A 22812-nucleotide genomic window follows, 5' to 3' on the forward strand; every position below is an offset into this window, starting at 1 on the left:
ATTTTTCTCCTTAAGGTAATCCGTAAGCATCACTGAAGTAAGCAACTGTGTTGTCTTTACTAAATTTACTACATTTGATCCAGGCTCCCATAAAAAGAAGATCTTTGTCGCCATCTTGTGGTTAAAAAATATATACCGCCGTAAAGCATTTTCAGTTGAGGCGAATTTTTTATGGTTTCTACAGACCTCTTTTTCATGTCGAGTATTGTTGAGAAACCTTTACAGTTTGGCTTAGCTGACAAACGGTCCATGGTTGATGCGACATTATGTTCCATTAAAAGTCAGAATCCTTTCATCTGCAGAAATACTATGATGACTCTACAATTATCAGGTGTCGGAATGAAAAAGAGACTGGAGGGAAAAAGAGACTGAACAGCAATGTTGTAGAAAGGACAGAACAGACTTTATTTCTTGACAAAGTGTAGGTCCTTCAGTGTTTGCAGCAAAACATGGCAGATATTCAATAAGTCAATGTGGAGAGAGGGAAATCTAATCTGCACACATCTGTTGCAACATCAGAGCTGCAACAGTGATAAAAAAATGGAACAGAAGGCTTTTCTCCTTTATAGGGACAGATCTCAGCCCTTTTCTGAGTGGATTGTCCATAAAGTTAAAAAGATTGTGGAAAACTCTGAGCAACACATCTCAGTAACTCAGCAAAAATAATCTTTTCAGTTGGATGCTTGATTCATTTAGAGGCTGAATAAAGAATTACTGGACCTAAATTAATTATTTGTAGGAGTAAATTAACATTACCCTGAATGCACTATTGTCAGACACTATGTCTACATGAAAATTTATCTGCAACCTAAAGTAAAAATGATCCAACCCAGTGCTAGCAAAGAATACCTAAATCGTTGGTCAGTGAGTGTATATATTGTATCCTAATTACTATAGTAGTTAGAAGGCTAAAGGAACATTTTAGTCAGACTTTACTTTCCTCCATATACACCATTTTCTCAAACTAACCTCAGACATTCATTGATATTACCCGGTTATGGTGGAATAAATGTTAATTGCTTGTTTTTTGAAGTTCAGAAGATCTGTAAGAGTCACAACTTTATTTTCATAATACTTTTGAAAAACCAAAATGAGGTTATGTATTCTATTAAGACTCCTTACATATATATCTTTATTTAGTTGTAAAGTATACCAATGAAACTTTTTGTAAGCATTGTGTTATTTTGGCCTGTTGTGTGACTTCTTTAGTGCCTGCAGCTGTTATACTTAATAGGATGAAGCTCTTCTCTAGAGACCTTTTAATGCTGGCTGGTCAATTTCAGAAAACTCAGGTTTGTTATCTGTTTTCTTCTTGAACAGTGGATGTGTTGCGTTATGTGTTGGTGTTTCTATTGTGTTTCTTCTATATAAATAAGTATGCTCCAAATCGATTTCGCAGTAGGGGTGATAAAATTACCATTGACCATTGGTTATGTTCAGACAGATGCTTGGCAGAGCAGAGATGCTGCCACGGACAGCTCTGTGTTTGTTACCTACTGTGCTGCTGGACTGAAATTCTCAAGAACAGATAAACATCGTCCATTGGAACAAGGCCATCCGTATAAGACCGCTTGAATCTAAAAAAAAACGCGATAGTTTTTCTGATGTGCCAGTATTACACACGCTACAATTTATTGTGTCGTTCTGTTGTTGATATCTTTCAAGATTGAAAAGGGCTTAGGATAAATATATAAAAAAAATGATTCAGCATGTTGGGATGGATCATTGATTTTATTGTTTGCACTCATTTCGACATTCTGTCAAATGCAGTGAGAAAACATGGCGGGAGATGGCCGTATCCATGGAAACAGGGCAGAAGATTGGTTAGGGGTTGTAAGGGCTGCTGTAGTGGAGCTACAGGGGGCGGGAGTCCTGGCTACCGCACTTTTTAGTAGAGGTTCTTCAGCACGTGGGCGGCGATGTAATTGACGGCCAGCATGGTCTCCTCACATGTGGGCTGGATCTGAGACTCAGGCAGCAGGAAGCCATAATAGCCAGTGTCACGCAGCTCAAAGGTGTAGGAATATTTTATTCCCAGGTCATAGGCCCAGTCGTCAGACCCTCCTGCAGCGGGGTCTGAGGGTAAATAAAGAGTGGGGAAGTTACACAGCGCTACATATGCTGATGTAAAGTGATAGGTAGTCATTTGTTGTCTCTGGAAGGTCCCTCCTCTTAGATGACATTCAGGCTTACTGACCAAATAGTCATGCAGACTGTCTGAGGTGTAAACTATCAGTCATTCATCAAATACTCCATTTCCCTTAAAAGGCCAATAAATAATTGTTGGCTGTGTATACTCACAGATAGTGGCAGCTCCTGGTCCGCTGGTGTAACGGGTACCATGCAGACTAGTCAGAGCAGCACTAGCTCCCTCAGCAACCTGCAGCTATAGAGAAAGGAATAAAAGACAAAGGGTGGTTTTTAAAAGATCTGATCATAAAAGGCAAACATTAACATCTACTATCGCTAAAAATTGGGAAACCCTGTAGGTTTTTCTAATCGTCTTTGAACTTATGGATCCTTAATATAAATTTTGATAATGGTAGATTAAAAGGAATATTGTAAAACTCAACCAGAACACATTTCAAAATGTAAAAAAAAATATGTATATAATATCTGGTTAATAATAAATCAGGACACTCCCACATTTATTCTCACCTACAACAAAATCAATCATCACCTTCGAGGGAATTGATTAAAACACCATTGAAGATTTCCTTGTTTAAATCTCAGACATGGTGTGTCTGTGGCTATTGAAGAACATAATGGTAAGCTTAAAATATCTTTCTAAGGCCTTCAGAAAGATTATTGCAGCAGCTTTTGTCTGGTAGCAAATTTAAGGAGGCCCTAAAATATTTTTATTTAGTTATTTCACCATCCAGAAAGTAGCCACGACTTTCTGACTACTAGTTGCTCAGACCACTAGCTGCTGTCTGAGCAGCCAGTAGGTGCTAAAATGACAATACCTTCAGCAGGCTTTTGCTACTGTTGACATAAAAATGTAGATTATGATCTTGATCTTAATATTAATTGTGGGATTACTTGAAATTGGCTTTTCATGCAAGAAACCCCTCAAATGTCTCACTCATCTAATAATGTTTTTCAGAGATAGATAAAAAGATCGTCATAAAAATGTAAACATTTTAATGAAAAGTACGTGATATTTTTAATGCGAGTGTCTTAATCTTCTTTTATGACTGCGTCTGTTTATAGCATGATATATCTGCTCATATGGTTTCTTGGCATCTGACAGCATGTGAATGCATTTGAAACACAGGATTTTCCTTCATTTTGCTGACATTAACCACCATAAGTTACCTCTTACAATTGGGGAATTTTGTCTTACGTGAAAAAGATCCAAACAGCAATTCCCCCTATAAAATATACAGTTTTACCCCCTTGTTGCATCTTTACATTCTCTGCACTTGTTTAAACAAAACATTGTTGAAATGTTTCTCTGAAAAACTGCAAAAAGCTTAAGTGAGTTGCTAGACGGAAATGAAACCCCCTCAGAGAAATACATGAGCAGGAAATTATATTTCAAGGGAACACATGAGTTATGGTGAATCCCTGGAGCTCTTTTGTTCGGTAAAGTGTCGGCAGAAAGCCTAAATCACAAGTGAGCAACAGAGCTGGAGAGCAGTGGTGTGAGCTCTAACTGTGCAGCCCCTGGATGCCCCGGTGAGAGGTGAAAGAGCCATGAGAATGAGGCATGTGAGTGGGGAGTAAATGGTTTTCAGCAGCTAAATGTGGCCTGTAGATAAGAGTCACACTGTGATGGCACTGGGTTGAGTTCACACTTAAGCTTTCCGAAACACATTAGGAGACATTACAAAAGTTTTATCCACTCAGGTTTCGCTATGCCTACGTCTCTTGAAGACGTTTTTCATATATGTTTCATGGATTGTTTTATTTATAAAAATCAGACTCTTCCAAATAATATACCCTGCACATATCACCCGATGATTAAGAGTATAACGTTTAGTCTTCACAGACTCACCAGCTCACTGTGGTGTGCAGCCAAGTCAAAGGTGTAGGAGTAAGGGAAGAGCAGCAGCTGGGAGTATGAGTGCACTGTGAGGTAGGCCTTGATGGTGGACTTGTTGTCGCGGATAAAGTTGGCAACATTCTTTGATTCGATCTCTGACTCAGGAGTGCTGCCGCAGAAGGTCTCACTGCAAGGGTTGCTGGAAGCGCCAATGGCTGAGAAAAATAGAGGAAAGCCTTCAATTGTGACATCAAAAGAGTTTATTATTTAAAACATTTTTAAACACAAAAAAAGACACTTTTTTCTTACTTGCTACCACTAAACTAGACTATACTGTTCAAGTTTTAGGTTAGATAGGATTATAATACTTTTGGTCACAACAGACCTACAGCAAGAAATATTTAGTCTAATACATTTAGTCTTCATTTTTGCACTTACTGCACCAGCCAGCGTCAAAGTTCCTGTTGGGATCAGTTCCAATGCAAGATGAGCCAGAGTTCCTGGAACGAGTCTTTCTCCACATCCTGTCCTGTTATTCCCAAGAAGATAGAAGCACATCTGAAAACTAACATGACGTTTAATTTATGTTTGACTGAAACTTGAGGTTTTAATATCCCATAACTTACGCTTGTGTGAGTGTACACGTAGCCATCAATGTTAAAGACGGGCAGAACGTAGACATCCATGCTGTCGAGCAGGGCGGTCATGGCAGAATCACTGCCATAGGTAGTGACAGCCTGAAGAATTTTTGAGGGAAAAAAACCCCAAAACATTTAATCAGACAACGTTCATACAGAAAATAACGTTTGTAACCTACATGTCAGTTTCTTACTTACCTCATTGACAAACCACTGACAAAAAGCAGGAGAAATCCATTCTCTAGCATGGATGCCACAGTCCATGAAGATAGCGGGTTTAGGTGAGGTGGATGACTTGCCAACCTGTGGTTGTTTGATTAGATTAAGACATTGAACAATAAAGTAAAATTCATGAATAGTTTGGATTATTTGCTATTTATGGGTGAAGCTGACATACCTTGAGGAGAATCATTGAACGCCCCTCATAAGTGTTTCCGATGACCTGGCTGCTCACCAGGGAGGGGTTGGAGGAGGCAAAAGTGTTGGCCCATGCCTCGATCTGAAACAAACAAGACAAATGCATAAATGAAGTCTGATGAAAAACCAGAGGCTGGTATTGTTTTCATGATGGATATTGTTTTTCTCTCGTACTTCACTCCAGGTGTTGTACTTGGTATAGCTGTGAGCTCTGGGAGAGGCACCGCTGTCAGCCTGGCCATCAACAGCAGACTGAAAATCATCAATGAGAATCCTGAGGAGCGATGATAGAACAGGGTAAGTAGAATCATAAAAATTCCGTTTGCAAACTACATCTACAGAAATGTACATTTATGTAAAAATGTTACCAGTGACTTACTCATATACAATCCCACCCTGCTCCAACGTGGTGTACATCATGTCGAGGTACCTGGCAGGCACATGGATGTCCACATTGATGTCAATAGTCACCAGATCCTCACTGTCGGGGCTCCAGAAGTCGAGCTGCAGGTGGCAGTAGAGTTCAACATTTGTCAATTGAAATGTTCAACCACAAGCTTCTAAAAAAGCTTTGATTATTGAGTAAAACAATAATGTCAATGTACATTTTCATTTTAATTAAACAAAAAAGTACTTTTGAAGTATATCTACACAGTCTTTAAAATTATTGGTCATGTATCACTTTTTTCACTTGTCAGCATCAACAAATCTGAAGCCTTGCAATAGAACAGCAGTGTAGAGTGAGTGGCTATGGTGGTAGACCTTAATGCTCTTAGCCAGATCCTTAATGAGGGTCACGTGTGCATCCAGGGTCGGCTTCAGTCGGAAGACTTTGTCTCTGAGAAAGAAAAAAGAAAGTGATTTAAGTAAAGAAAACATCGTGGACAGATGTCAGTTTCTTTTGTGTACTCATGTAATAAGATGCTAAAGTAAAGCTGAGCAATCTTTACTATTTTCAGTAGACCAAGCCAAAGAAATTGAAGCACACTGTCTGTTTGCGACAAGTTACAATTAATTAAGTGCACAAAGTACAATCAGGGTCTTTTTACAGTATGTGTTCTAATTATTGTTGATGGTTGAAAAATTCAGTGCTTCATATGAAATTGCAAAACAAATACCAGGGGAGTTTTTTGCTATTCCTTTCTTCTGAAAAAGCACTAAACACACACTCACTACCCCAACATAACCCATTCTATGAAAACTGCTGTTTTTAGTATGAAACCTTTTGAGTTAACTACATGTATCAATGTAACTTACTTAATGAAATGTTGGACCTAATAAGTAAATTAGGTTAGCAACTTGTATTATTATGGCATCAGTATATTGTAGAATCATCCTGTTGAGTTTTAATTAAACTAAGTATTTAAGACTTTAGGCTACAGTGAAATCTATCAGATTGTAAAATCAATCTATCAGATTGTAAAATCAGTCTATCAGATTGCACTGTAGACCTGAAATACATTGAAATAGACATTTAACTTACCATGACTTACTACCCTGGATAGTGAACCATATTTCTATATCAAAATATTCCACTGACAAACACAAACCCAAACACTCTTCAACTAGAAACAACTGAGTATATGGAAAAAATCAGTAAAAGAAAAAAAGTAAAAAGTATTAGTGCATAAATGGAGAAATATTGGTTAAGACTGAATATTACAATAACATCTGGCTGCATGAGGAAAAGAAATATTAAGAGAAATGTGTTTCAAAACCTTTGTGTGGTGCTGAACGTTAATGTGAGAATGCAAACAGATTGAAGACTTAGACCTGATTTGCATGACTTCCTTGTTAACACACTGTAAATTTAACTCTATGATGCTTTACCTCACAGCAATGACAAAAGTGCAAAGGCATAATTAGCACGACAATTTCTGACATTCATCTAAAATTCACAACAAAGCGTTTGCGTTTCTTTGATGAAATGAAAACTTTACCCCTCAAAGCGAGTGACTTCAGCCAAGGCAACAGCCACAAATCCGAAAAACAACAGGAGCTTCATGTTGGCAATGAAGCTGACCCTGCCTGCAGACAGCACTTATAGCCATCAGCTCTTCACCTATCCACCAATCCAAATCCAAGATGCATCCCTATCATACATCCTCCCTGAAAGTTCTCATACTGTGTGCACCTGTTGACTTATTTTTGCCAATACTTCTAGTCAATGATTAATAGAAGTTTATGGAAACTTCAACCAAGGTCACTTGATATATTCTACTCCAAATAGCAACAATATCTTAATTTCATGCTATTTATAGTTGCCTCAGTATTGTAAGCACTGAGTAATCAATGATGTCTGTTTCCAGGAAATGTCAAATTTAAATACGTAGGTCTTGGAAAATCCACTTCTGAGGAATTAAACTAAAGAAAATGTGATTATATTTAAATATGAAGAATTTATATGACCTTTTTATTTGAGAATATGTTGTTGACAGCAAATTTAGAAAAAAAAAAAAAACTTTTAAGAAGAGCAAGACTTGTCAATACCACATAATACACGGCACCATGTGGTTTTAGTCAGTCATACATCATGGTTAAAATTACACTAAAAATGCAACAGATCTTCACTTTTTTGTTCAGTTACTGACAGAATATGCAGGAATAGATCACAGAACTTGGTCCCTGTTGTAAATTACACCAATATACACACCAAATGAGACATGTGCTTTTGAGGTAGTTTTTAACTCTACCATATGTCTGTGTAGGTTTACCCCAGGAGCTCTAGTTAATCTTGCAGTTCACAGGCATGCATGTTAGAACATTTGGAGATTGTCCTTCTGTGTGTTGATGGTGGTCTCTCCATAATGTCTGGGTTGGGTCTGTGGTGGATAGGTGACCTACCAATGGAATTAGACACCATTTAAAAGACAAAAATAAAAGAATGAACATTCACAGCTAAATAACTAACAGAACATCCGTTTATTATAGCTGCAGAATGTAATTTACATATTTGTTGAAACTGTCACTATGTTGTATCAGCACAGTACGAGACAGATCATTTGTGAAAAAATAAAATAAAATCTGGTTCCTCTGCCTTCTCCTTTGCTCCCAGTGCTAACCAGAAACAATCAATAGAAGCCAGAAGAAGGGTCTTGGCAATGTCAATCATGTTTATGTATGCACTGCACTTAAATCCTTGTAGAGCAGTAACTTTAGTTGATGTTCCTTTTAACCAAAGGTGGAATTTCTGTCACAATTAAGCCTCATAATATTCTGTTAAACCCAAAGTTATTCATACTCCTGGCATATTTAGGTTTAATGTAAAGTTTTAATTTAGCCAATATGTTTTTTCTAACATGCAGTAATATCAAATATTTTGGAGTAGCCCAGCCAAAAATGCAACTTGATTCCGACAGTGTTGGTGGTTATCTATACATTGTGCGTCATCTATGTCATTGTGCGAGAGGCTCGGTATACCCTGAACAGGTCACCACACTCAATACACAGAGACCAATTGACCTATTGTTTATTTTTGGACTGTGAGAGGAAACTGGAATACCCAGAGAGGAACAGGTAGAATATGGAAACTTTACACAGAAAGATAACAGGCCAGAAAATGAACCCAGGATCTTCAAAGTGTTGTATTGTATTATGCATACAATACAGTTGTAATGTATGCATAATGTCAAATCTTTGAGTAGTAAATGTACTTTGTTCTTATTTTGTTAAGTCTTTGTAAATCAACAATATATACAATAAAAATAATCATGAAAATAAAATGCATTCAAAAACTGAATTAATAAAATTAAATCAATGATTAAATGTCAATATGAAGAGTTTACATACCTGTCATACGTGGAGAAGTCAAAGTCGCTGCTGCTTTAGCTGAAGAAGGTCTGACTGAAGAAACAAAGAAGAATTCACTGAGACAGCCAGATCACATGATGCTTTCTGCTTTCTTCCCCTGCTGCCAATATGGTTCCTCAGACCTTCTGCTAATACGAGGAGTAACATTTGATTCTGCAATACAGATGTAATAACTTGTGCACTCATTTTGTTAATTCAAAGGCAATTCACAAATGTTCCAACGAGCAATAACATGATTTACTTCCATGACATCATTCTTAAATGTCACTCAAGTTAACATTTGTAACATGCACCCCATCTGTCCCTCAGTCTTACCTTTGCTAATAGGGTGATATGAATCTTTTCCAATTAAATGAAGCCAGGAACAAGATTGCTTGGCTAAAATAATTTGTTGCCACCTTGTGGGCAAAAACAAATGCAACGGCATAACAGTTCAAATTTATTTATATGTCACACACTTTGATGGAGCTTTGACAGATGGTTCTTAGAGGTAAGACAAAAGTACCAATGTCTTATAAACTGAGTTGTAACAAACAAATGCATGTAATTATGGTTATTTAACAGCACAGCTGACAAAAATATAAAGACTGGCTAAAAATTAGACTTTCATTTTGTTAAAATAGATAACCATAGATCACATTAATGCCAGCGTGATTTGCGGCAGTGTATGTAAACTCCCTACAGATCATTGGCTCATTTTCCAGACTGAGGCAGATGCTTCACAGGGCAGAGATGCTGCCAAAACGGTGCTTCATGGTTGTCACCTACTGTGCTGCTGGACTAAGAGCCTTAAAGACAAACACACCCAGGCATCAGACCTCTACCACTGGAATGGCTCCATCTGTGGGCCCACCTCAGGTCTGTTTTTTTAGAAAAATTGTCAGTTGGAGGGGTAGGAATACTTTTATCTGGAACATGTTGGGATAGGACAGGATAACTGTGTCACCTTTTGATGCTGAGAAGATCTATTATTTCACAGCACAGCTACTAGTTGTACTTTGAGGCAGCAGTTAAGGCAGCAAGGCAGCAATGTAACATAGCTGATATCATGAACGGCTGAAAAATCAACAATTGTATTTATGTGGATCACACACGCACACCCCCACACACACCCCGACCTGCATGCAAACATTAGGACTTTGTATTGACTTCCATTCATTTTAGTAACTGCATTTATGCTTAACCTTGACATTTCCCTTAACCCTAACTGTTACTGCTATGTTCTTATCCCTATCTTTGACCAAAGCCTAATTCACACCATACCTATAAACCCTGAGCCTACACAAGGGGGCTCCACTGTATTACGACCGGTTTTTGGTCCTCATATTTTTAGCAAAATTATGAAACCAAAACAACTAAACCAAAACAGAACAAACAAAAAAGGAAACAGTTGACTTCCGTGAGTTGCTAGAAGGAAATTAACCTCCAGCCCCTCCAGAGAAAGGCATGAGCAGGAAATTATATTTCCTAGGGAACACATGAGTTATGTAGGATCCCTGGAGCTCTTTTGTTTGGTAAAGTATCGGTGGAGAGCCTAAATCACAAGCGAGCAACAGAGTGGGCAGAGCCGTGCAATGAGGTTCAGTCAGTGTGAGAGCTCCAAGAGCAGGGGTGTGAGCTCTAACTGTGCACCCCTCGGACGCCCCGGTGAGAGGTGAAAGAGCCATGAGAATGAGGCATGTGAGCGGGGAGTAAATGGTTTGCTGCAGCTAAATGTGGCCTGTAGATAAGACTCACACAGTGATGGGGTGAGTTCATGGTTAAGCTTTCAGAAACACATTAGACGACATTACCAGAAGTTTTTATGCACTCATAACCTGCTAGCACTATCTAGCTCTTGAAAGTTTGACTCACTGATGTTATGTGAAATTTGCTGTTTAAAAAGGCTGTTTATTGGTTCGTATGGATTAAGGTTTAGATTATAAAACTTAATTTCTTATGTACTTTAATATGGACTCAACCAATTGACATTGATCTTCTCTCTTACTTCTCTCCAGGTGTTCTGCTTCGTTTAGCTGTAAGCTCTGGTAGAAGATCACCGTCAGCTTGGTGTTTAAATCTTGGTAAAATGAATGGGAAGAATGGCACCTTTTCAATTCCAGGGTTTTGCAAATCATGAATATTAATGATCTGATCTTTGCCTGAAACATGGAAATGATTTGATATAAATAACCTGAAGTGGTCTTTTTCTGTATGATTTTATCAATAATTGTTTTTCCATAACACTATGAATTGATAGATGGCAGGACCCAGATTTACACAGTTATAATGGTTATGCAGACAACTTACAATTTAACTCTTCAATACTGCTAAATGACTAGTGTCCAGGTCTAGCAAATCATCACTATTCTACTAACATATTTTAAAGTTGCTAGTTTGTTTTCTTCATTCAATGTACTTTAACTTCATCTGTCTTAAGAACAATGTTCTGATATTTCTTCAGATGTTCATTCACACTTTTGAAAACTAATATTATTTTAGGAGAGAATGTACTTATTCTTTGCAATCCATCCAAAAATGTAATTCTTTGTTTTTTTTTATTTCCAATTGTCCTGCTGCAAACATAAACATTGAAAGGTAACTGAGGGTAGAGTCTGCATTGGAATTTTTATTTTTCAAAAACACCCAAAGGCATAATCTGGTCTTTGTGTGTTTTTGTGGAGACATCCATTCCTAGTAAGATTGGTAAGGGTAATATTTTCTAATGACCAGTTAATTTTGATCAGTATTTTTACAGTTAAATTCTGTGGAAGCATCAAAGATATACTTAGTTTTTCACTCATGGATTTGTAATTGTGATGATGTTGTTTAAAAAATGTTGACATTTTGAAAGCTGGGGTTTATTTTTGTACATTTGAGGCTAGACATAAATAGTTGAAAACTCACTCTCTAAATCATGCCTTGACACAAAAAATATTAGTAACTCTAGTGAAAGAATAATTCCTTATATTATGACTTCATACATGTTATTTTAAATGTACATAAAGTTACACTCTGACTCATACATGTTTATTTCATTGGTAAATCTCTGTTGCCCGCTGCACTCTGGAGCAACCTCATAGGTTGCTGGAAGAGCAGCAGCTGAGTGTGGGAGTGATTGGAGATGAAGACTTTAATGATAGACTTGTTAGTGTGGATAAAAATCCACAACATTCTCAATCTCCAATATGAGTCATTGGTCAGAGAAGTTTTCTTTGCAGGTGTGATGAAGCTGTGGTGCCTTTGAATCATTTGCTGATACGACTGGGGTTAGAAGAGGGAATGGAATTAGCTCATTCTTCTATCTGTAAAAAAAGGACCTATATAGGAATAAATATTATAAGGTACCTACATTTAATGTTATGATTGGAAGTAAAACAAGATTTGTACTGAAACACACCTCTTTAACTTGAGCTTTCACTTAAAAACACTGTTCTTTTGCCTACTTCTGTTGGTCAGCTTAAGTGCTCCTTTATTGATTATTTATGTAACATGTTTTTTTTCTATTTTAGGTAATAGCTACCAGGTACACAATAGATTTATAGTGAACTTGATTCTTGTTTATTGGTTCGTATGGATTAAGGTTTATATTATAAAACTTAATTTCTTATGTACTTTAATATGGACTCAATCAATTGACATTGATCTTCTCTCTTCTCTCCAGGTGTTCTGCTTCGTTTAGCTGTAAGCTCTGGTAGAAGAGTCACCGTCAGCTTGGTGTTTAAATCACACTGGACATCTCTGATAAAAATACTGAAGAGTGAATGGTTTTAAATGTTCATCACAGCTTTACAACGCCTTCAGCTACAGAAATGTTCAATTTGAATATAATGCTTTAAGTATGAATTTTGCATTGACTACTTGCTGATGCTCAGCCCAAACACTGTTCACACAACATACATCGCAGGTACACCTTGATGGTGATGATCGTCAAACTCTCACTGTTTGAGATCCAAAGGTTGACCTGCAGAGGGCACCAGAGTTCAATTATTCAAACTTTTGATCAATCATCACCAGATCTTTAATGTTTTACACAGTCAGACTTTGTTGAAATTTAAAAAGAAAGAGTAATTCATAGGAATCTTTATTACACCTCAGCATCATCTGTGTTTATTCCTAAATAAAAAGGATCAAATTTTGCCTTTTCAATATTAGTAAATATCTAACTCCGAGAGATGGTAGAAATCTACTTATATGGTTTTAGTCAGATCCCTAATGAATGAGATATTCATCCAGCCTCAGCTTCAGTCCAAAACCCTTCTACCTGAAAAATCTTTAAAAAAAAAAACTTTTAAGTTTTGGTGTCCAAATATTATGCTGACATTGTCTAATTAAAAATGATCATGGGCCAGAAAAAACAAAAAACAAAAGCAAAACTCAAACATAACATAGTTTAGTAGAGTAGTTAGATTTTTGTAGTAATGGATAGGTTAATCAAAATTAATAAAATATCACCATCACTGAAGATAAACATGCCTGGCCTTTAAAAGTATATGTATTTGTTAAATTTAATTATTATTATTGCTATTTATCAATACCTGTTAATTTTTTTGAGCAAAGCAAAGAATTAGCTGCCTTCATGAGACTGTCGTAATTAATAAGTCTTTTTGGAGATTTCTCATTTACTCCCAAAAACATAATTCATGTTATTCATGTATGATTTGACTAATCTTTGTAGAAAATCTAAAAAGAAGAAAAAACAACAACAACTCATTGATATGTTTTAATTTTATTTCTGGCCTCATATTTAGTCACAAAATTTACACTTACAGAGTAAAAAAAACAAAATCATATATATTTACCACAAAGACAAATATCACCCAACATGGAACTTTAGCATACACATATACATTTTTACATAAATTGTCAGCATCACAAAGCAATATCACATTATCTCAGTCTAATATATTACACATTTAAATTTACATGACAACATGCAGAACATTTTGAGGCAGAGCATGCAGGGTTGGATCAGAACACTTGATCACTGATGAAAGCTTTTGGAAAACCTGCTGAGCACACAGAATGCACACCGAAGTTTCTGCAATACATAACTACGCTGTTTCATTAGGACACAGAGCTGACAAAATCCTGCAGAACATGCACATCTTTTATAAATAATGGGATAAGTGAGCTTTAATTAGTCACACACCTTTCTAGCAGAGCAATGCTATCTTAAGTAGTTACAGTAGTTTCAGGAGTTATTCAGAGGTGGTACAAATTCCCAAATATAAATAGAGATTTATATTTGGGAATATAATGTTGGTGGATAATTACAGTACTTTGCAAAAAAGTAATCCCTTAAATCTTCTTTTGACATTTTATAACAGTACAGGCACAAACTTCAATGTAACTTATTTACATTTTATGATTTTTATGTGACGGACCAAACCAAAGTAAGGCATACTTGTAAAATGGAACATAAAAACAAACAAATAAAAACCTAGAAAATATGGCATAAAAATGTTTTCAGCTTTCTTTACTCTGATGCCCCAAATAAAATCCAGCTCAGACAACTCTTTTCAAAAGCCATCTAATGATTAAATGGAGTCCACCAGTGGGTAATTTCACATCGACATAATTCTAGGCTGGTTAGACAGCATTATTGAATAAACAGCATCATGAAGACCAGGGAACGATGGCCTGTAAGCAGTAAAGAATCCATGTGCCCCATGCCCTGTTGGAGGCAGATCACATGGAAAATACCACTCTAATAAAATGAGACCGAGATTAAACATTTTGGTCAAAAGGCCAAAATGCAAAAGTCTACTTGTGGAAACTGACACACTGGACACATCATGCCCGATGCTTAAACACTGTGGTGGCAGCATGATGTTGTGTTTTCAGCAAAAGCTAGTTCTACTGAAAACTTAATCAGGGAAGTTGAATACAAAATTCATTCCATTCATTTTAGATTTTAATTCATCACAAAAATGTAAGTATCATTTTCCTTACACTTCACCATAAAGGACTCCTTTGTGTCAAGCTACTAAAATGTATTAAAGTTTATGGTTTACAAAATATGAGTAGTACAGTATGGAATGCCAAATTTGCGACATAATAAGGTAGTGATTGTTTTTTGGTCTTTTTCTTCACTGCTCATATTTTACAGCTGAGGTTTTAAAGCTTTGGATGTCTCAGTTTTCACCGCAGACCAAGAAGGAGGACAACTCATCTGTTCACAGTTTCTGTCTTTGGCCATTGTCATTTGACATCGCAGGAAACGCTGTTTTTGACTTTGAGGCTCAGTGCTTCAGAGGCACGAAAAGAGAGAGCGCTCATCTTAGAGCTGATGCTAGGATGAGGCCTTGCAGCTCTGCCTGGAGAGCATCGCAGCAGTCTCAGTAAGTTCTTGCGAAAGTTGCGCCCTACAAAACTGTACACGATGGGGTTGACGCAGCTGTTGAAGTAGGCAATGCAAATGGTGAACGGCATGGCAGTGTCAATGATTTCCAGGATGGTGCAATTGTTAGCCAAGATAAGCTGAGTGAGCATCTGCATGAAGTGAAATACTTGGTGGGGTGCCCAGCACAGGAAGAAGGCCAGAACAGCTGCCGCGAGCATGTGCAGCACCTCGTCATCCCGGGAGCAGGAGCTTTTCTGGATATGCTTCACCCTTAGCAGGGCCCGCCCAATAAGACAGTAGCAGGTGATGATGATGACAAAAGGTATCAGAAAGCCCAGCAGGCTTTTCATGAGGCTGATGCACAGGAGGAGATTGTTTAGCCTTTTGACGTCTTTGTCGTTTGGGTGTAGAATGCCACAAACTATGGTTTTAGAGTTTTCAATGTAGTGGACATCCCTGGTCAAGGCTATGGGAACGCTAAGCAAAAAGGCAAACAGCCAGATCATCACACAAGTGATGTGTGCGTACACCACGGTGCGAAACCGCCGGGACCGCACCGGGTGCACAATGGCCAGGTAACGGTCAATGCTGAGGGCTGTGAGAAAAAAGATGCTTGTGTAGAGGTTGAACATAACCAGTCCAGCGGCAGTCTTGCACAGAAATCCTCCAAAAGGCCAGTGGTAACCCATGGCTGCAAAGGTTGCCCACATGGGCAGAGTGATGACGAAGGTGAGATCAGACACGGCGAGGTTGAGGACAAAAATATTGGCCACAGTTTTGAGCTTCATGTAGCAGTAGATGACTGCTACCACCATGCTGTTTCCGATGATGCCGATGACAAAGTTGAAGGCGTAGACGATGGGCACCAGGGTGAAGATGAACTCGTGGCTCCCAGACATGCCACATGTCAAGTTTATCCCTGCTGGCTCGTCTCTCGTTTGGTTCGGCATTTCCCCACCCCTTTTTTTTGCAGTGCCAGATCCTTTAGAGCAGGGAACCGTGTCAGTGGGGGGTGCGTCTGTGGCGACTGATACAGGCCTTGGGCGAGGGCCTCGGCACGTCCTATAAAAGAAAATACAACAGAAATGTCACAGACAGTCTGGGAGAGGAGCCGTCATTACTGCTGGCATGGTCCATAAACGCTAATCCACACGAGCACCCATGAAAGTGCCCGCCCTGCACTAGCTCATTAAAGACCTGAACATTAAAGCCATCCTGAAGCTTTATGTTATTTCTGTAAATGAAGAAGCCATGAGAAACAGATGTCACATGTTTTTCAATATTCCAAAAATGTCCTTTGAAAGATCATTATTCAGACGGTCTGTTTTCCGTTCCCTCCTCTAATTTCTCCCTCAGCTAATGAAGGGCAGAAGGGGTGGGGGAGTTGGGGGTGTTGATCAGACTTGTGGACTGACAGCGCCCAGATGAACGTTTACACCGGGCATTATGACCTGTGCTAATTGAAGGCTTTCATGGCAAAGCTCCGAGCTCTGATGACAATGGCATTAAAGGCAGAGGTGCGAGAGGGAGCAGCGAGGAGAGAGTTAAAGAGCTCCGAGGCTCCGGTCCCCGCAAAAAGACCTGTCATGTTTGAAACCCTTGGCGTGCGGAGATACATCGCACCCAGCGTGAGAACTTCTAATCAGCACACACCTAAACAAACAGGACAGCAGGGATTCAGCTCTGTGGAAACTTCACTCTGTGAGAAAATCAAACCTGCGTGCCACAGAAAATTTGCCCCAGGGCTAGTTTTTATTTATTTATTTTTTTTAAATTAATTTGTATGAGCAGAATGAGAGATGGTTGTAAAAATAAAAATCCTCATATTTGCTGATAGTCTTTATGTTTAATAGAATAGCTTTGTGGTGTCATTAGTGGAACTGATGCAATAATATTAGCATAAGCCGTGTGTATGTAACATTTAGGCCATAAAGACAGTTCCTGTTACTAATTATGAGCAAACAAGATGTTTGTGGATTCATTAAACCAAGCAGACACACAGAGAGACATGTGCTGAGCTTTGAACTCAAGAACAGGTAAATAGCTTGAAGATGCTATAAAAATTAAATGGGCTGATTTATGGAAATTAAGTTGACTGTTTTGAGAGATAATGACAAAAGGCAGAAATTAAGCCCTTAAAGTACCAGTTTGGTGAAACGGTGCGTCTTGCCACAAGATGGCACTCTAGCAATATAATTTCACTCAAATGTTCTTTTTGTCTCACTGGAGAGCAAAAAAGTGTTGCATTGAAAGATTTAGGCAAAGATAACAGGCTAGTGTTTGTTAAATTAAAATTACATTTTGTTCTTTGAGAAACTGGGTTCGTGCTGCCGTCGGAGTGAAGTTAAAGCTGTCTGAGCCGTGAAGTGGAACGCTTTTATCTTAGATTCGAAGATCACTTCATTTTCCACCAGGTTTTAGCGGATGAATTCTCCGAGTGCTAAAGCAACAGTGGTATCGGTTGCAGATGGGGGTACTGCGTCTTTGGTGTGGAAGGTGCACGGGTGCCAAGGGCAACACCGTAATGAAAAGTTCTCAGAGTTTCCTGCACAGACCTTCCTTTGTAATGGCTACAGAGCAAAGAGAGACCAGAGATGTCATTGGTGGGATTTCCTAGACATATTCTTTTCTGTGTTTCTGTCTGTGAATCAAAATATTATTCAAAGAAGAACCACACCATTATTTAGAGGTTGAGATTACAATGCCTTGCAAAAGCATTCAAAATCATTGAATGCTTCCACAGTTTAATAAACTTTAATGCAATCTAGATAACATAATAACACAAAGCATCACATAATTGTGAATTGAAAGGAAAATGATTAATAGTTTTAAGCATTTTGTACAAATTGATGCCATTCATTTTTCTTCAGTCTTTTTGGTCTGTTACCTCAAAACTGGATGAAGCCATCAAAAGTTATCTCACTGGTAGATGGAGTTCCCTTGTGTGTAATTTAGTGTCAATATAAATCCAGCTGTTTAATGGAGGCCTCACAAGTGAGAGAATGTCAGTGAAGATCAAGAAACTCAGCAGACAGGTCAAGGATAAGACTGTGGAGAGGTTTAAAGCTGGGTTAGGTTACGAAGTAATATCCAGAACCTTGAACATCTCTCAGAAGACTGTTCAATCCATCAACTGGAAACAGAAAGACTATAAAACTAGAAAGACATGGCTGTCCTCCTAATCTGACAGGCCAGACAATGGGACCATCATGGTAACTTTCATGGTAACTCTGGAGCCTCATGGTATCTCTGGAGGATCTGCAGAGATCCATAGCTCAAGCACAAGTTGTGCAGGGGACACAGTAAACATGTGCAAGAAGATTTTCTCATAACTCAAACATGGTTGTGACATCATGACATCATGATTGTGAGGATGCTTTTCTTCAGCAGGTACAGAGAAACTGCACCGTTGAGAGGAAGATGAATAGAGCTCTATGTGAAGCTATATTGAAAGAAAAGCTTTTAGAGGCTGCCTACGCCTAGATTAGAGTAAAAGTTCCCCTTTCAGCAGAACAATGACCCTAAATTTACAACCATGGTTATAATGAAATTATTTAGTACATGTACAGTAAAAGTCACAACTATGGCTAATATTAGTCTGTCACATAATCCAATTAAGTACATAGAATTTGGGGTTATAACAAGACATAAGGTAAAAAGATTTCAGGCTCTAGAGTTACAATGAATCTCTTGGTGGTCAAAGCATTTCAGATGACCACAAGTGGAAACAATTTGACAACATATGGACTGTACAGGTTATATCCCAGTATGTGATTAGTTGACCACTGGTATTTTTCCATGACGGGGATAGTGATTGCTAGAGCAGTGCTATTTAAGCAAAGCTGAAAGTCATGCATACGTATGAGAATCCTGTAAAAATTGTGAGGTGGTTCCAACAGAAGGTTGATTGGCAACAGGTTAATTAGCGCCGCTCTGTCCAGTGAGCTTCAGCTCTGAGTGAGATGGTACAGTACTAAATGGTAGCCATAAACCCTGGGTGACCACACTCAGGAAGGTAAACATCTTCTTCACAAGCTCCATGAGCAAGCTGCATCCTCTAAGACAAGACAAAGGTCTGTGTGTCACTGTGCCTCTCTACAAACACAAAGCTGTTTACAATGAAAGATAAAATCAAAGTTTTGAGGAAGTTTGTGGATTTTCCGACCCAAAGCATACTGACTGAGTTCTGAGTGACACTGTAGTTGCAACATTCCACATCTAATCCTATTTTAGGGGCATTCAAATGTGCCTCTTCCTGCGTGAACTCATGGGAATCCTGCTGGAGAAAGTAACCCGGGCTGAACAGAAATGAGGTTCCCATCAACTGAGTCATTCGAAGCTGCCCGCAGCTGTAGCACCAATCCGCTCTGATATGAGCACCACCATCTGGTCAGCCATAGCGAGAAGCAACTATAGTATCTGGCTGATGGAGTTAATGATTTATACAAAGCCCATTAGGAAGCAAGGTTCACCATGCCATTAGGAGACATGCATTAGTCATCACCTGATCGTCCTCTCATTTCAGCCTCGTTTGGTCAACAGGAAGTTCCTTCAACAATAGGCACTTTCAACTGTTCACATCCTGCACATCTAAACAAGTTAGAAGAGCACACATTCACTTCCATTTGTCACAACTAACTCACGCTTGCATTAAAACTGCAAGACAGTATAAATTATCAGTCTCTCCCTGAGGATTAATATTAGTTATATCTAACCATACCCTCTCACAACTTTTCTCACAAATTATTAAGCTGGCATTTCAAATGAAGTTCAAAGCTTCTCGTACTGTTTGTATTTTGCATATAAAGTATTTTGCATCTTTATGTGGAGGAAAATGAAGTAAATAAGTGACAGCATAGTCGCCACCATGAACATTTTATCCAGGTGCCCCTGATCAAATTTCAACAAAAACGTGAAAACCACTAAAGATCTATTTTAGAAAACAAACAAAAACAATCTGACTGGAAGGAGGGAAAATATAAGAGATTATGTACAAAAACTGTTACGAAGTTGTACAAATAAAATTGCACAACAAAAGTTTTTTTTTTTTTTTTTTACCCCTCCAGGGGGTCTTTTTGTGGGCTCTAGTGTCCCTTTTACAAAAGTAGGCTGACAGGAATGGGGAAGGAGAGGAGGGAAGACATGCGGCAAATGTCGCCGGGTCCGGGAGTCGAACCCGCGACAGCCGCGTCGAGGACTCAAGGCCTCCAAATATGGGTCGCGCTAACCGCTACGCCACCAAGGCACGCCCAACACAACAAAAGTTTAAAATATTTAAGAAATGTTGCATATGTTTGCCCAACCGTAAGTGGGAATAGTTTTAAAAAAAGATTATGCATGCTGAAGAAAACGTGAAGCAGTGATTTCTTCTAAATTCCAGGTGCTGTCTGTCTTTGTGTATGTGCTAAAAGAGCTTTTCATAGTAAATGTGTGTTCTGAAACTATTTGAAAAAAATTGTGCTTGTATTCATTCATATTCCACAGAGTGGTGGCAGCATTGTGATGTGGCAATGCATTTTTCTTCAAGAGAAATAGAAAAAGATAATTAAAGATGGGTTGAGCTGAACATGATCTGTCTATCTATATTTACTGTACTGCCAATGAAGATAAAATAAATGTCCTACTATTTCAGATACACCGGTTTCATTCCCACTGAAAACAAGCTTTATATTTGAATGGAAATGACTTTTAATCTATATTTGCCAGAGGTATGAATAACTGCAAGATTTAAGAAAAAAAAAAAATTGCGACATTTTTGATTATTGCATATTCTATTGTGAATAATCCCTATTTTCTTCATTACTCTTTTTCTTTCTCTACACTGTTCTCCCTACATCTACATCTCTACTGTATATCAGTTGTAGGCATAAAGGACAACGAAAGTCTTTCCAAGTAGCCAGTTTATATCATTAGAAACCATGTCTCTTTATTCTTGATATCTGACATAAAATAACAAACCAAATGTTGCAACCAAGTCATTTTTTTGTGATTGTGATATTGCACAGATTAATTTTGCTCTAATATAATTAACGTGTTGTGCAGTTTAAAATAAACATAGAGATACAGTAAGTTAGATAGTTGCAGCTAGACTTGATTTGTATTGAGATCTTGTGCCCCCATTGGATTTATTGTTTAGCATAAGCTAACTGGGTCATGTCTTACGGTTTGCTGCAGAGCAGCTAATGGAAACTGTATACTTCAAATGTCAGGTCCACAGTTGTTTGTTTACAGAACTGAGTCCACATGTGACCTGGGCAATTAAATAGAGCAAGGTTCTGCCCATGGAGTGGGCTATACTGTACTATACTCACATGTCTATTTACAACACAACAGATAAGAAGTCATTTTCTCACCTACTTATTTTTAGTCCATTAGAGGATTACTTTGCTGCAGAGCTTTGACACTGCCTTGCTTATAAATATGAAAACATCTAAGGCTTACGAATAATCTGGAAAAGTTAGACCTATTTATATATCTCACATTCTAGTCAAGAATAAAGTCTTTCCGAAACAAGTTCATGCTTCATTAATAGTCTCCTTTATTCACACAGGCCCACCTGATTTTATTCCCCAAACAGTTTTCGCTTACCTTTAGATAACATTCTTTAAAAATTGGACATTTCAGCAGGAAGGCAACTTCTGTTTTGTCAGGAAGCAGATCTAATCCGATGGGTCTATGAACATGAAACTTTGCATAGGTTGCGAAATATATTGCAGAATTCCCTTCATGCCATTTCAAAAGCTAAAGCAGAAACTTTGCATGTCTTTGACATGAATAACCTAAACAAACAGCAACAATGGGCCTCACCAGTCAAAGCAATGGTTACAAATAACATGTGGAGTTGTCATTACATAAATATTATTATAACTGCCAGCGTTCTGCCCCAGGACAGGGGGCTACTAGCTGACTACCTGAAAAATACTATTTAATTACTAAAAGCAACAGAAAACCAGACATTTCTGGCATTAAAACTTTTGTTAGAGTGTGAGCTCTTACCTTCAGCTGTGGAACCAGGAGGTCGTGTGACGCCTTCAGAGCTGGATGAACAGAGGGACAAAGAGAGACCACTGCCAGCGGCTGTCTGTGATTTAACTTAACTCATGGAGTGAGATGAGCAGGACTCCTGCCTGACACACAGACAGACCCCCTCCCCACGCTTCCAAATTCTCTCTCTCTCTTTTTTCCTCACAAACAAGACACACACACATACACGCGCACCCCTTCGCATGTACACACACACTACAATGATAAATTGAGTTTATTGGAGCCAGTTAAGTTTTGTCCTGGTCCAGCTATATTTACCCAACAGGTCATAGTCACACTCTCACACAAACAGCGTCACTAAAGTTCTTGCTCTTCTGTTTTGACTATATCCTGTATGTTTTCAATCACTTTTTGCTTTGTACGAACTGATTTAATTTGAATATCGCTGCCATGCAAAGGGTATTCTTGATGTTCTTGCCTTTTCTAGAGCTGTATGTTTTTAATCGCTTTCTTTTGTATAAACTGAATTTACTTGAAAATTGCTGACATGCCTAGAATTTTCTTGAACTTCTTGCCATTTCTCGAGCTACGGCCATAAAGTGATCTTATCATATCAGCACCCTTTCCGTCAACCTCGACTCATCCTGAAA

General features: G+C 38.3%; 2 protein-coding genes across 2 annotated transcripts; both read right to left on the reverse strand.

The window, feature by feature from the left end:
* Positions 1 to 1712: 1712 nt before the first annotated feature.
* Positions 1713 to 7090, reverse strand: cpb1 (carboxypeptidase B1 (tissue)). Its single transcript, XM_032551278.1, has 11 exons — positions 6984 to 7090; positions 5806 to 5881; positions 5423 to 5547; positions 5218 to 5317; positions 5024 to 5125; positions 4825 to 4929; positions 4615 to 4725; positions 4427 to 4517; positions 4001 to 4203; positions 2302 to 2386; positions 1713 to 2076 (listed from the first exon to the last, which is right to left on the reverse strand). Exons 1-11 carry the CDS (start codon positions 7046 to 7048, stop codon positions 1889 to 1891), a joined length of 1251 nt encoding a protein of 416 aa, XP_032407169.1. The 5' UTR covers positions 7049 to 7090; the 3' UTR covers positions 1713 to 1888.
* Positions 7091 to 13545: 6455 nt separating this feature from the next.
* agtr1b (angiotensin II receptor, type 1b) lies at positions 13546 to 22319 on the reverse strand. Its single transcript, XM_032551279.1, has 2 exons — positions 22175 to 22319; positions 13546 to 16240 (listed from the first exon to the last, which is right to left on the reverse strand). Exon 2 carries the CDS (start codon positions 16126 to 16128, stop codon positions 15037 to 15039), a length of 1092 nt encoding a protein of 363 aa, XP_032407170.1. The 5' UTR covers positions 16129 to 16240; positions 22175 to 22319; the 3' UTR covers positions 13546 to 15036.
* Between the last annotated feature and the right edge of the window lie 493 nt (positions 22320 to 22812).

The sequence above is a fragment of the Xiphophorus hellerii genome, chromosome 21 (assembly GCF_003331165.1).
Source record: "Xiphophorus hellerii strain 12219 chromosome 21, Xiphophorus_hellerii-4.1, whole genome shotgun sequence".
In the NCBI taxonomy this organism is placed as follows: Eukaryota; Metazoa; Chordata; class Actinopteri; order Cyprinodontiformes; family Poeciliidae; genus Xiphophorus; species Xiphophorus hellerii.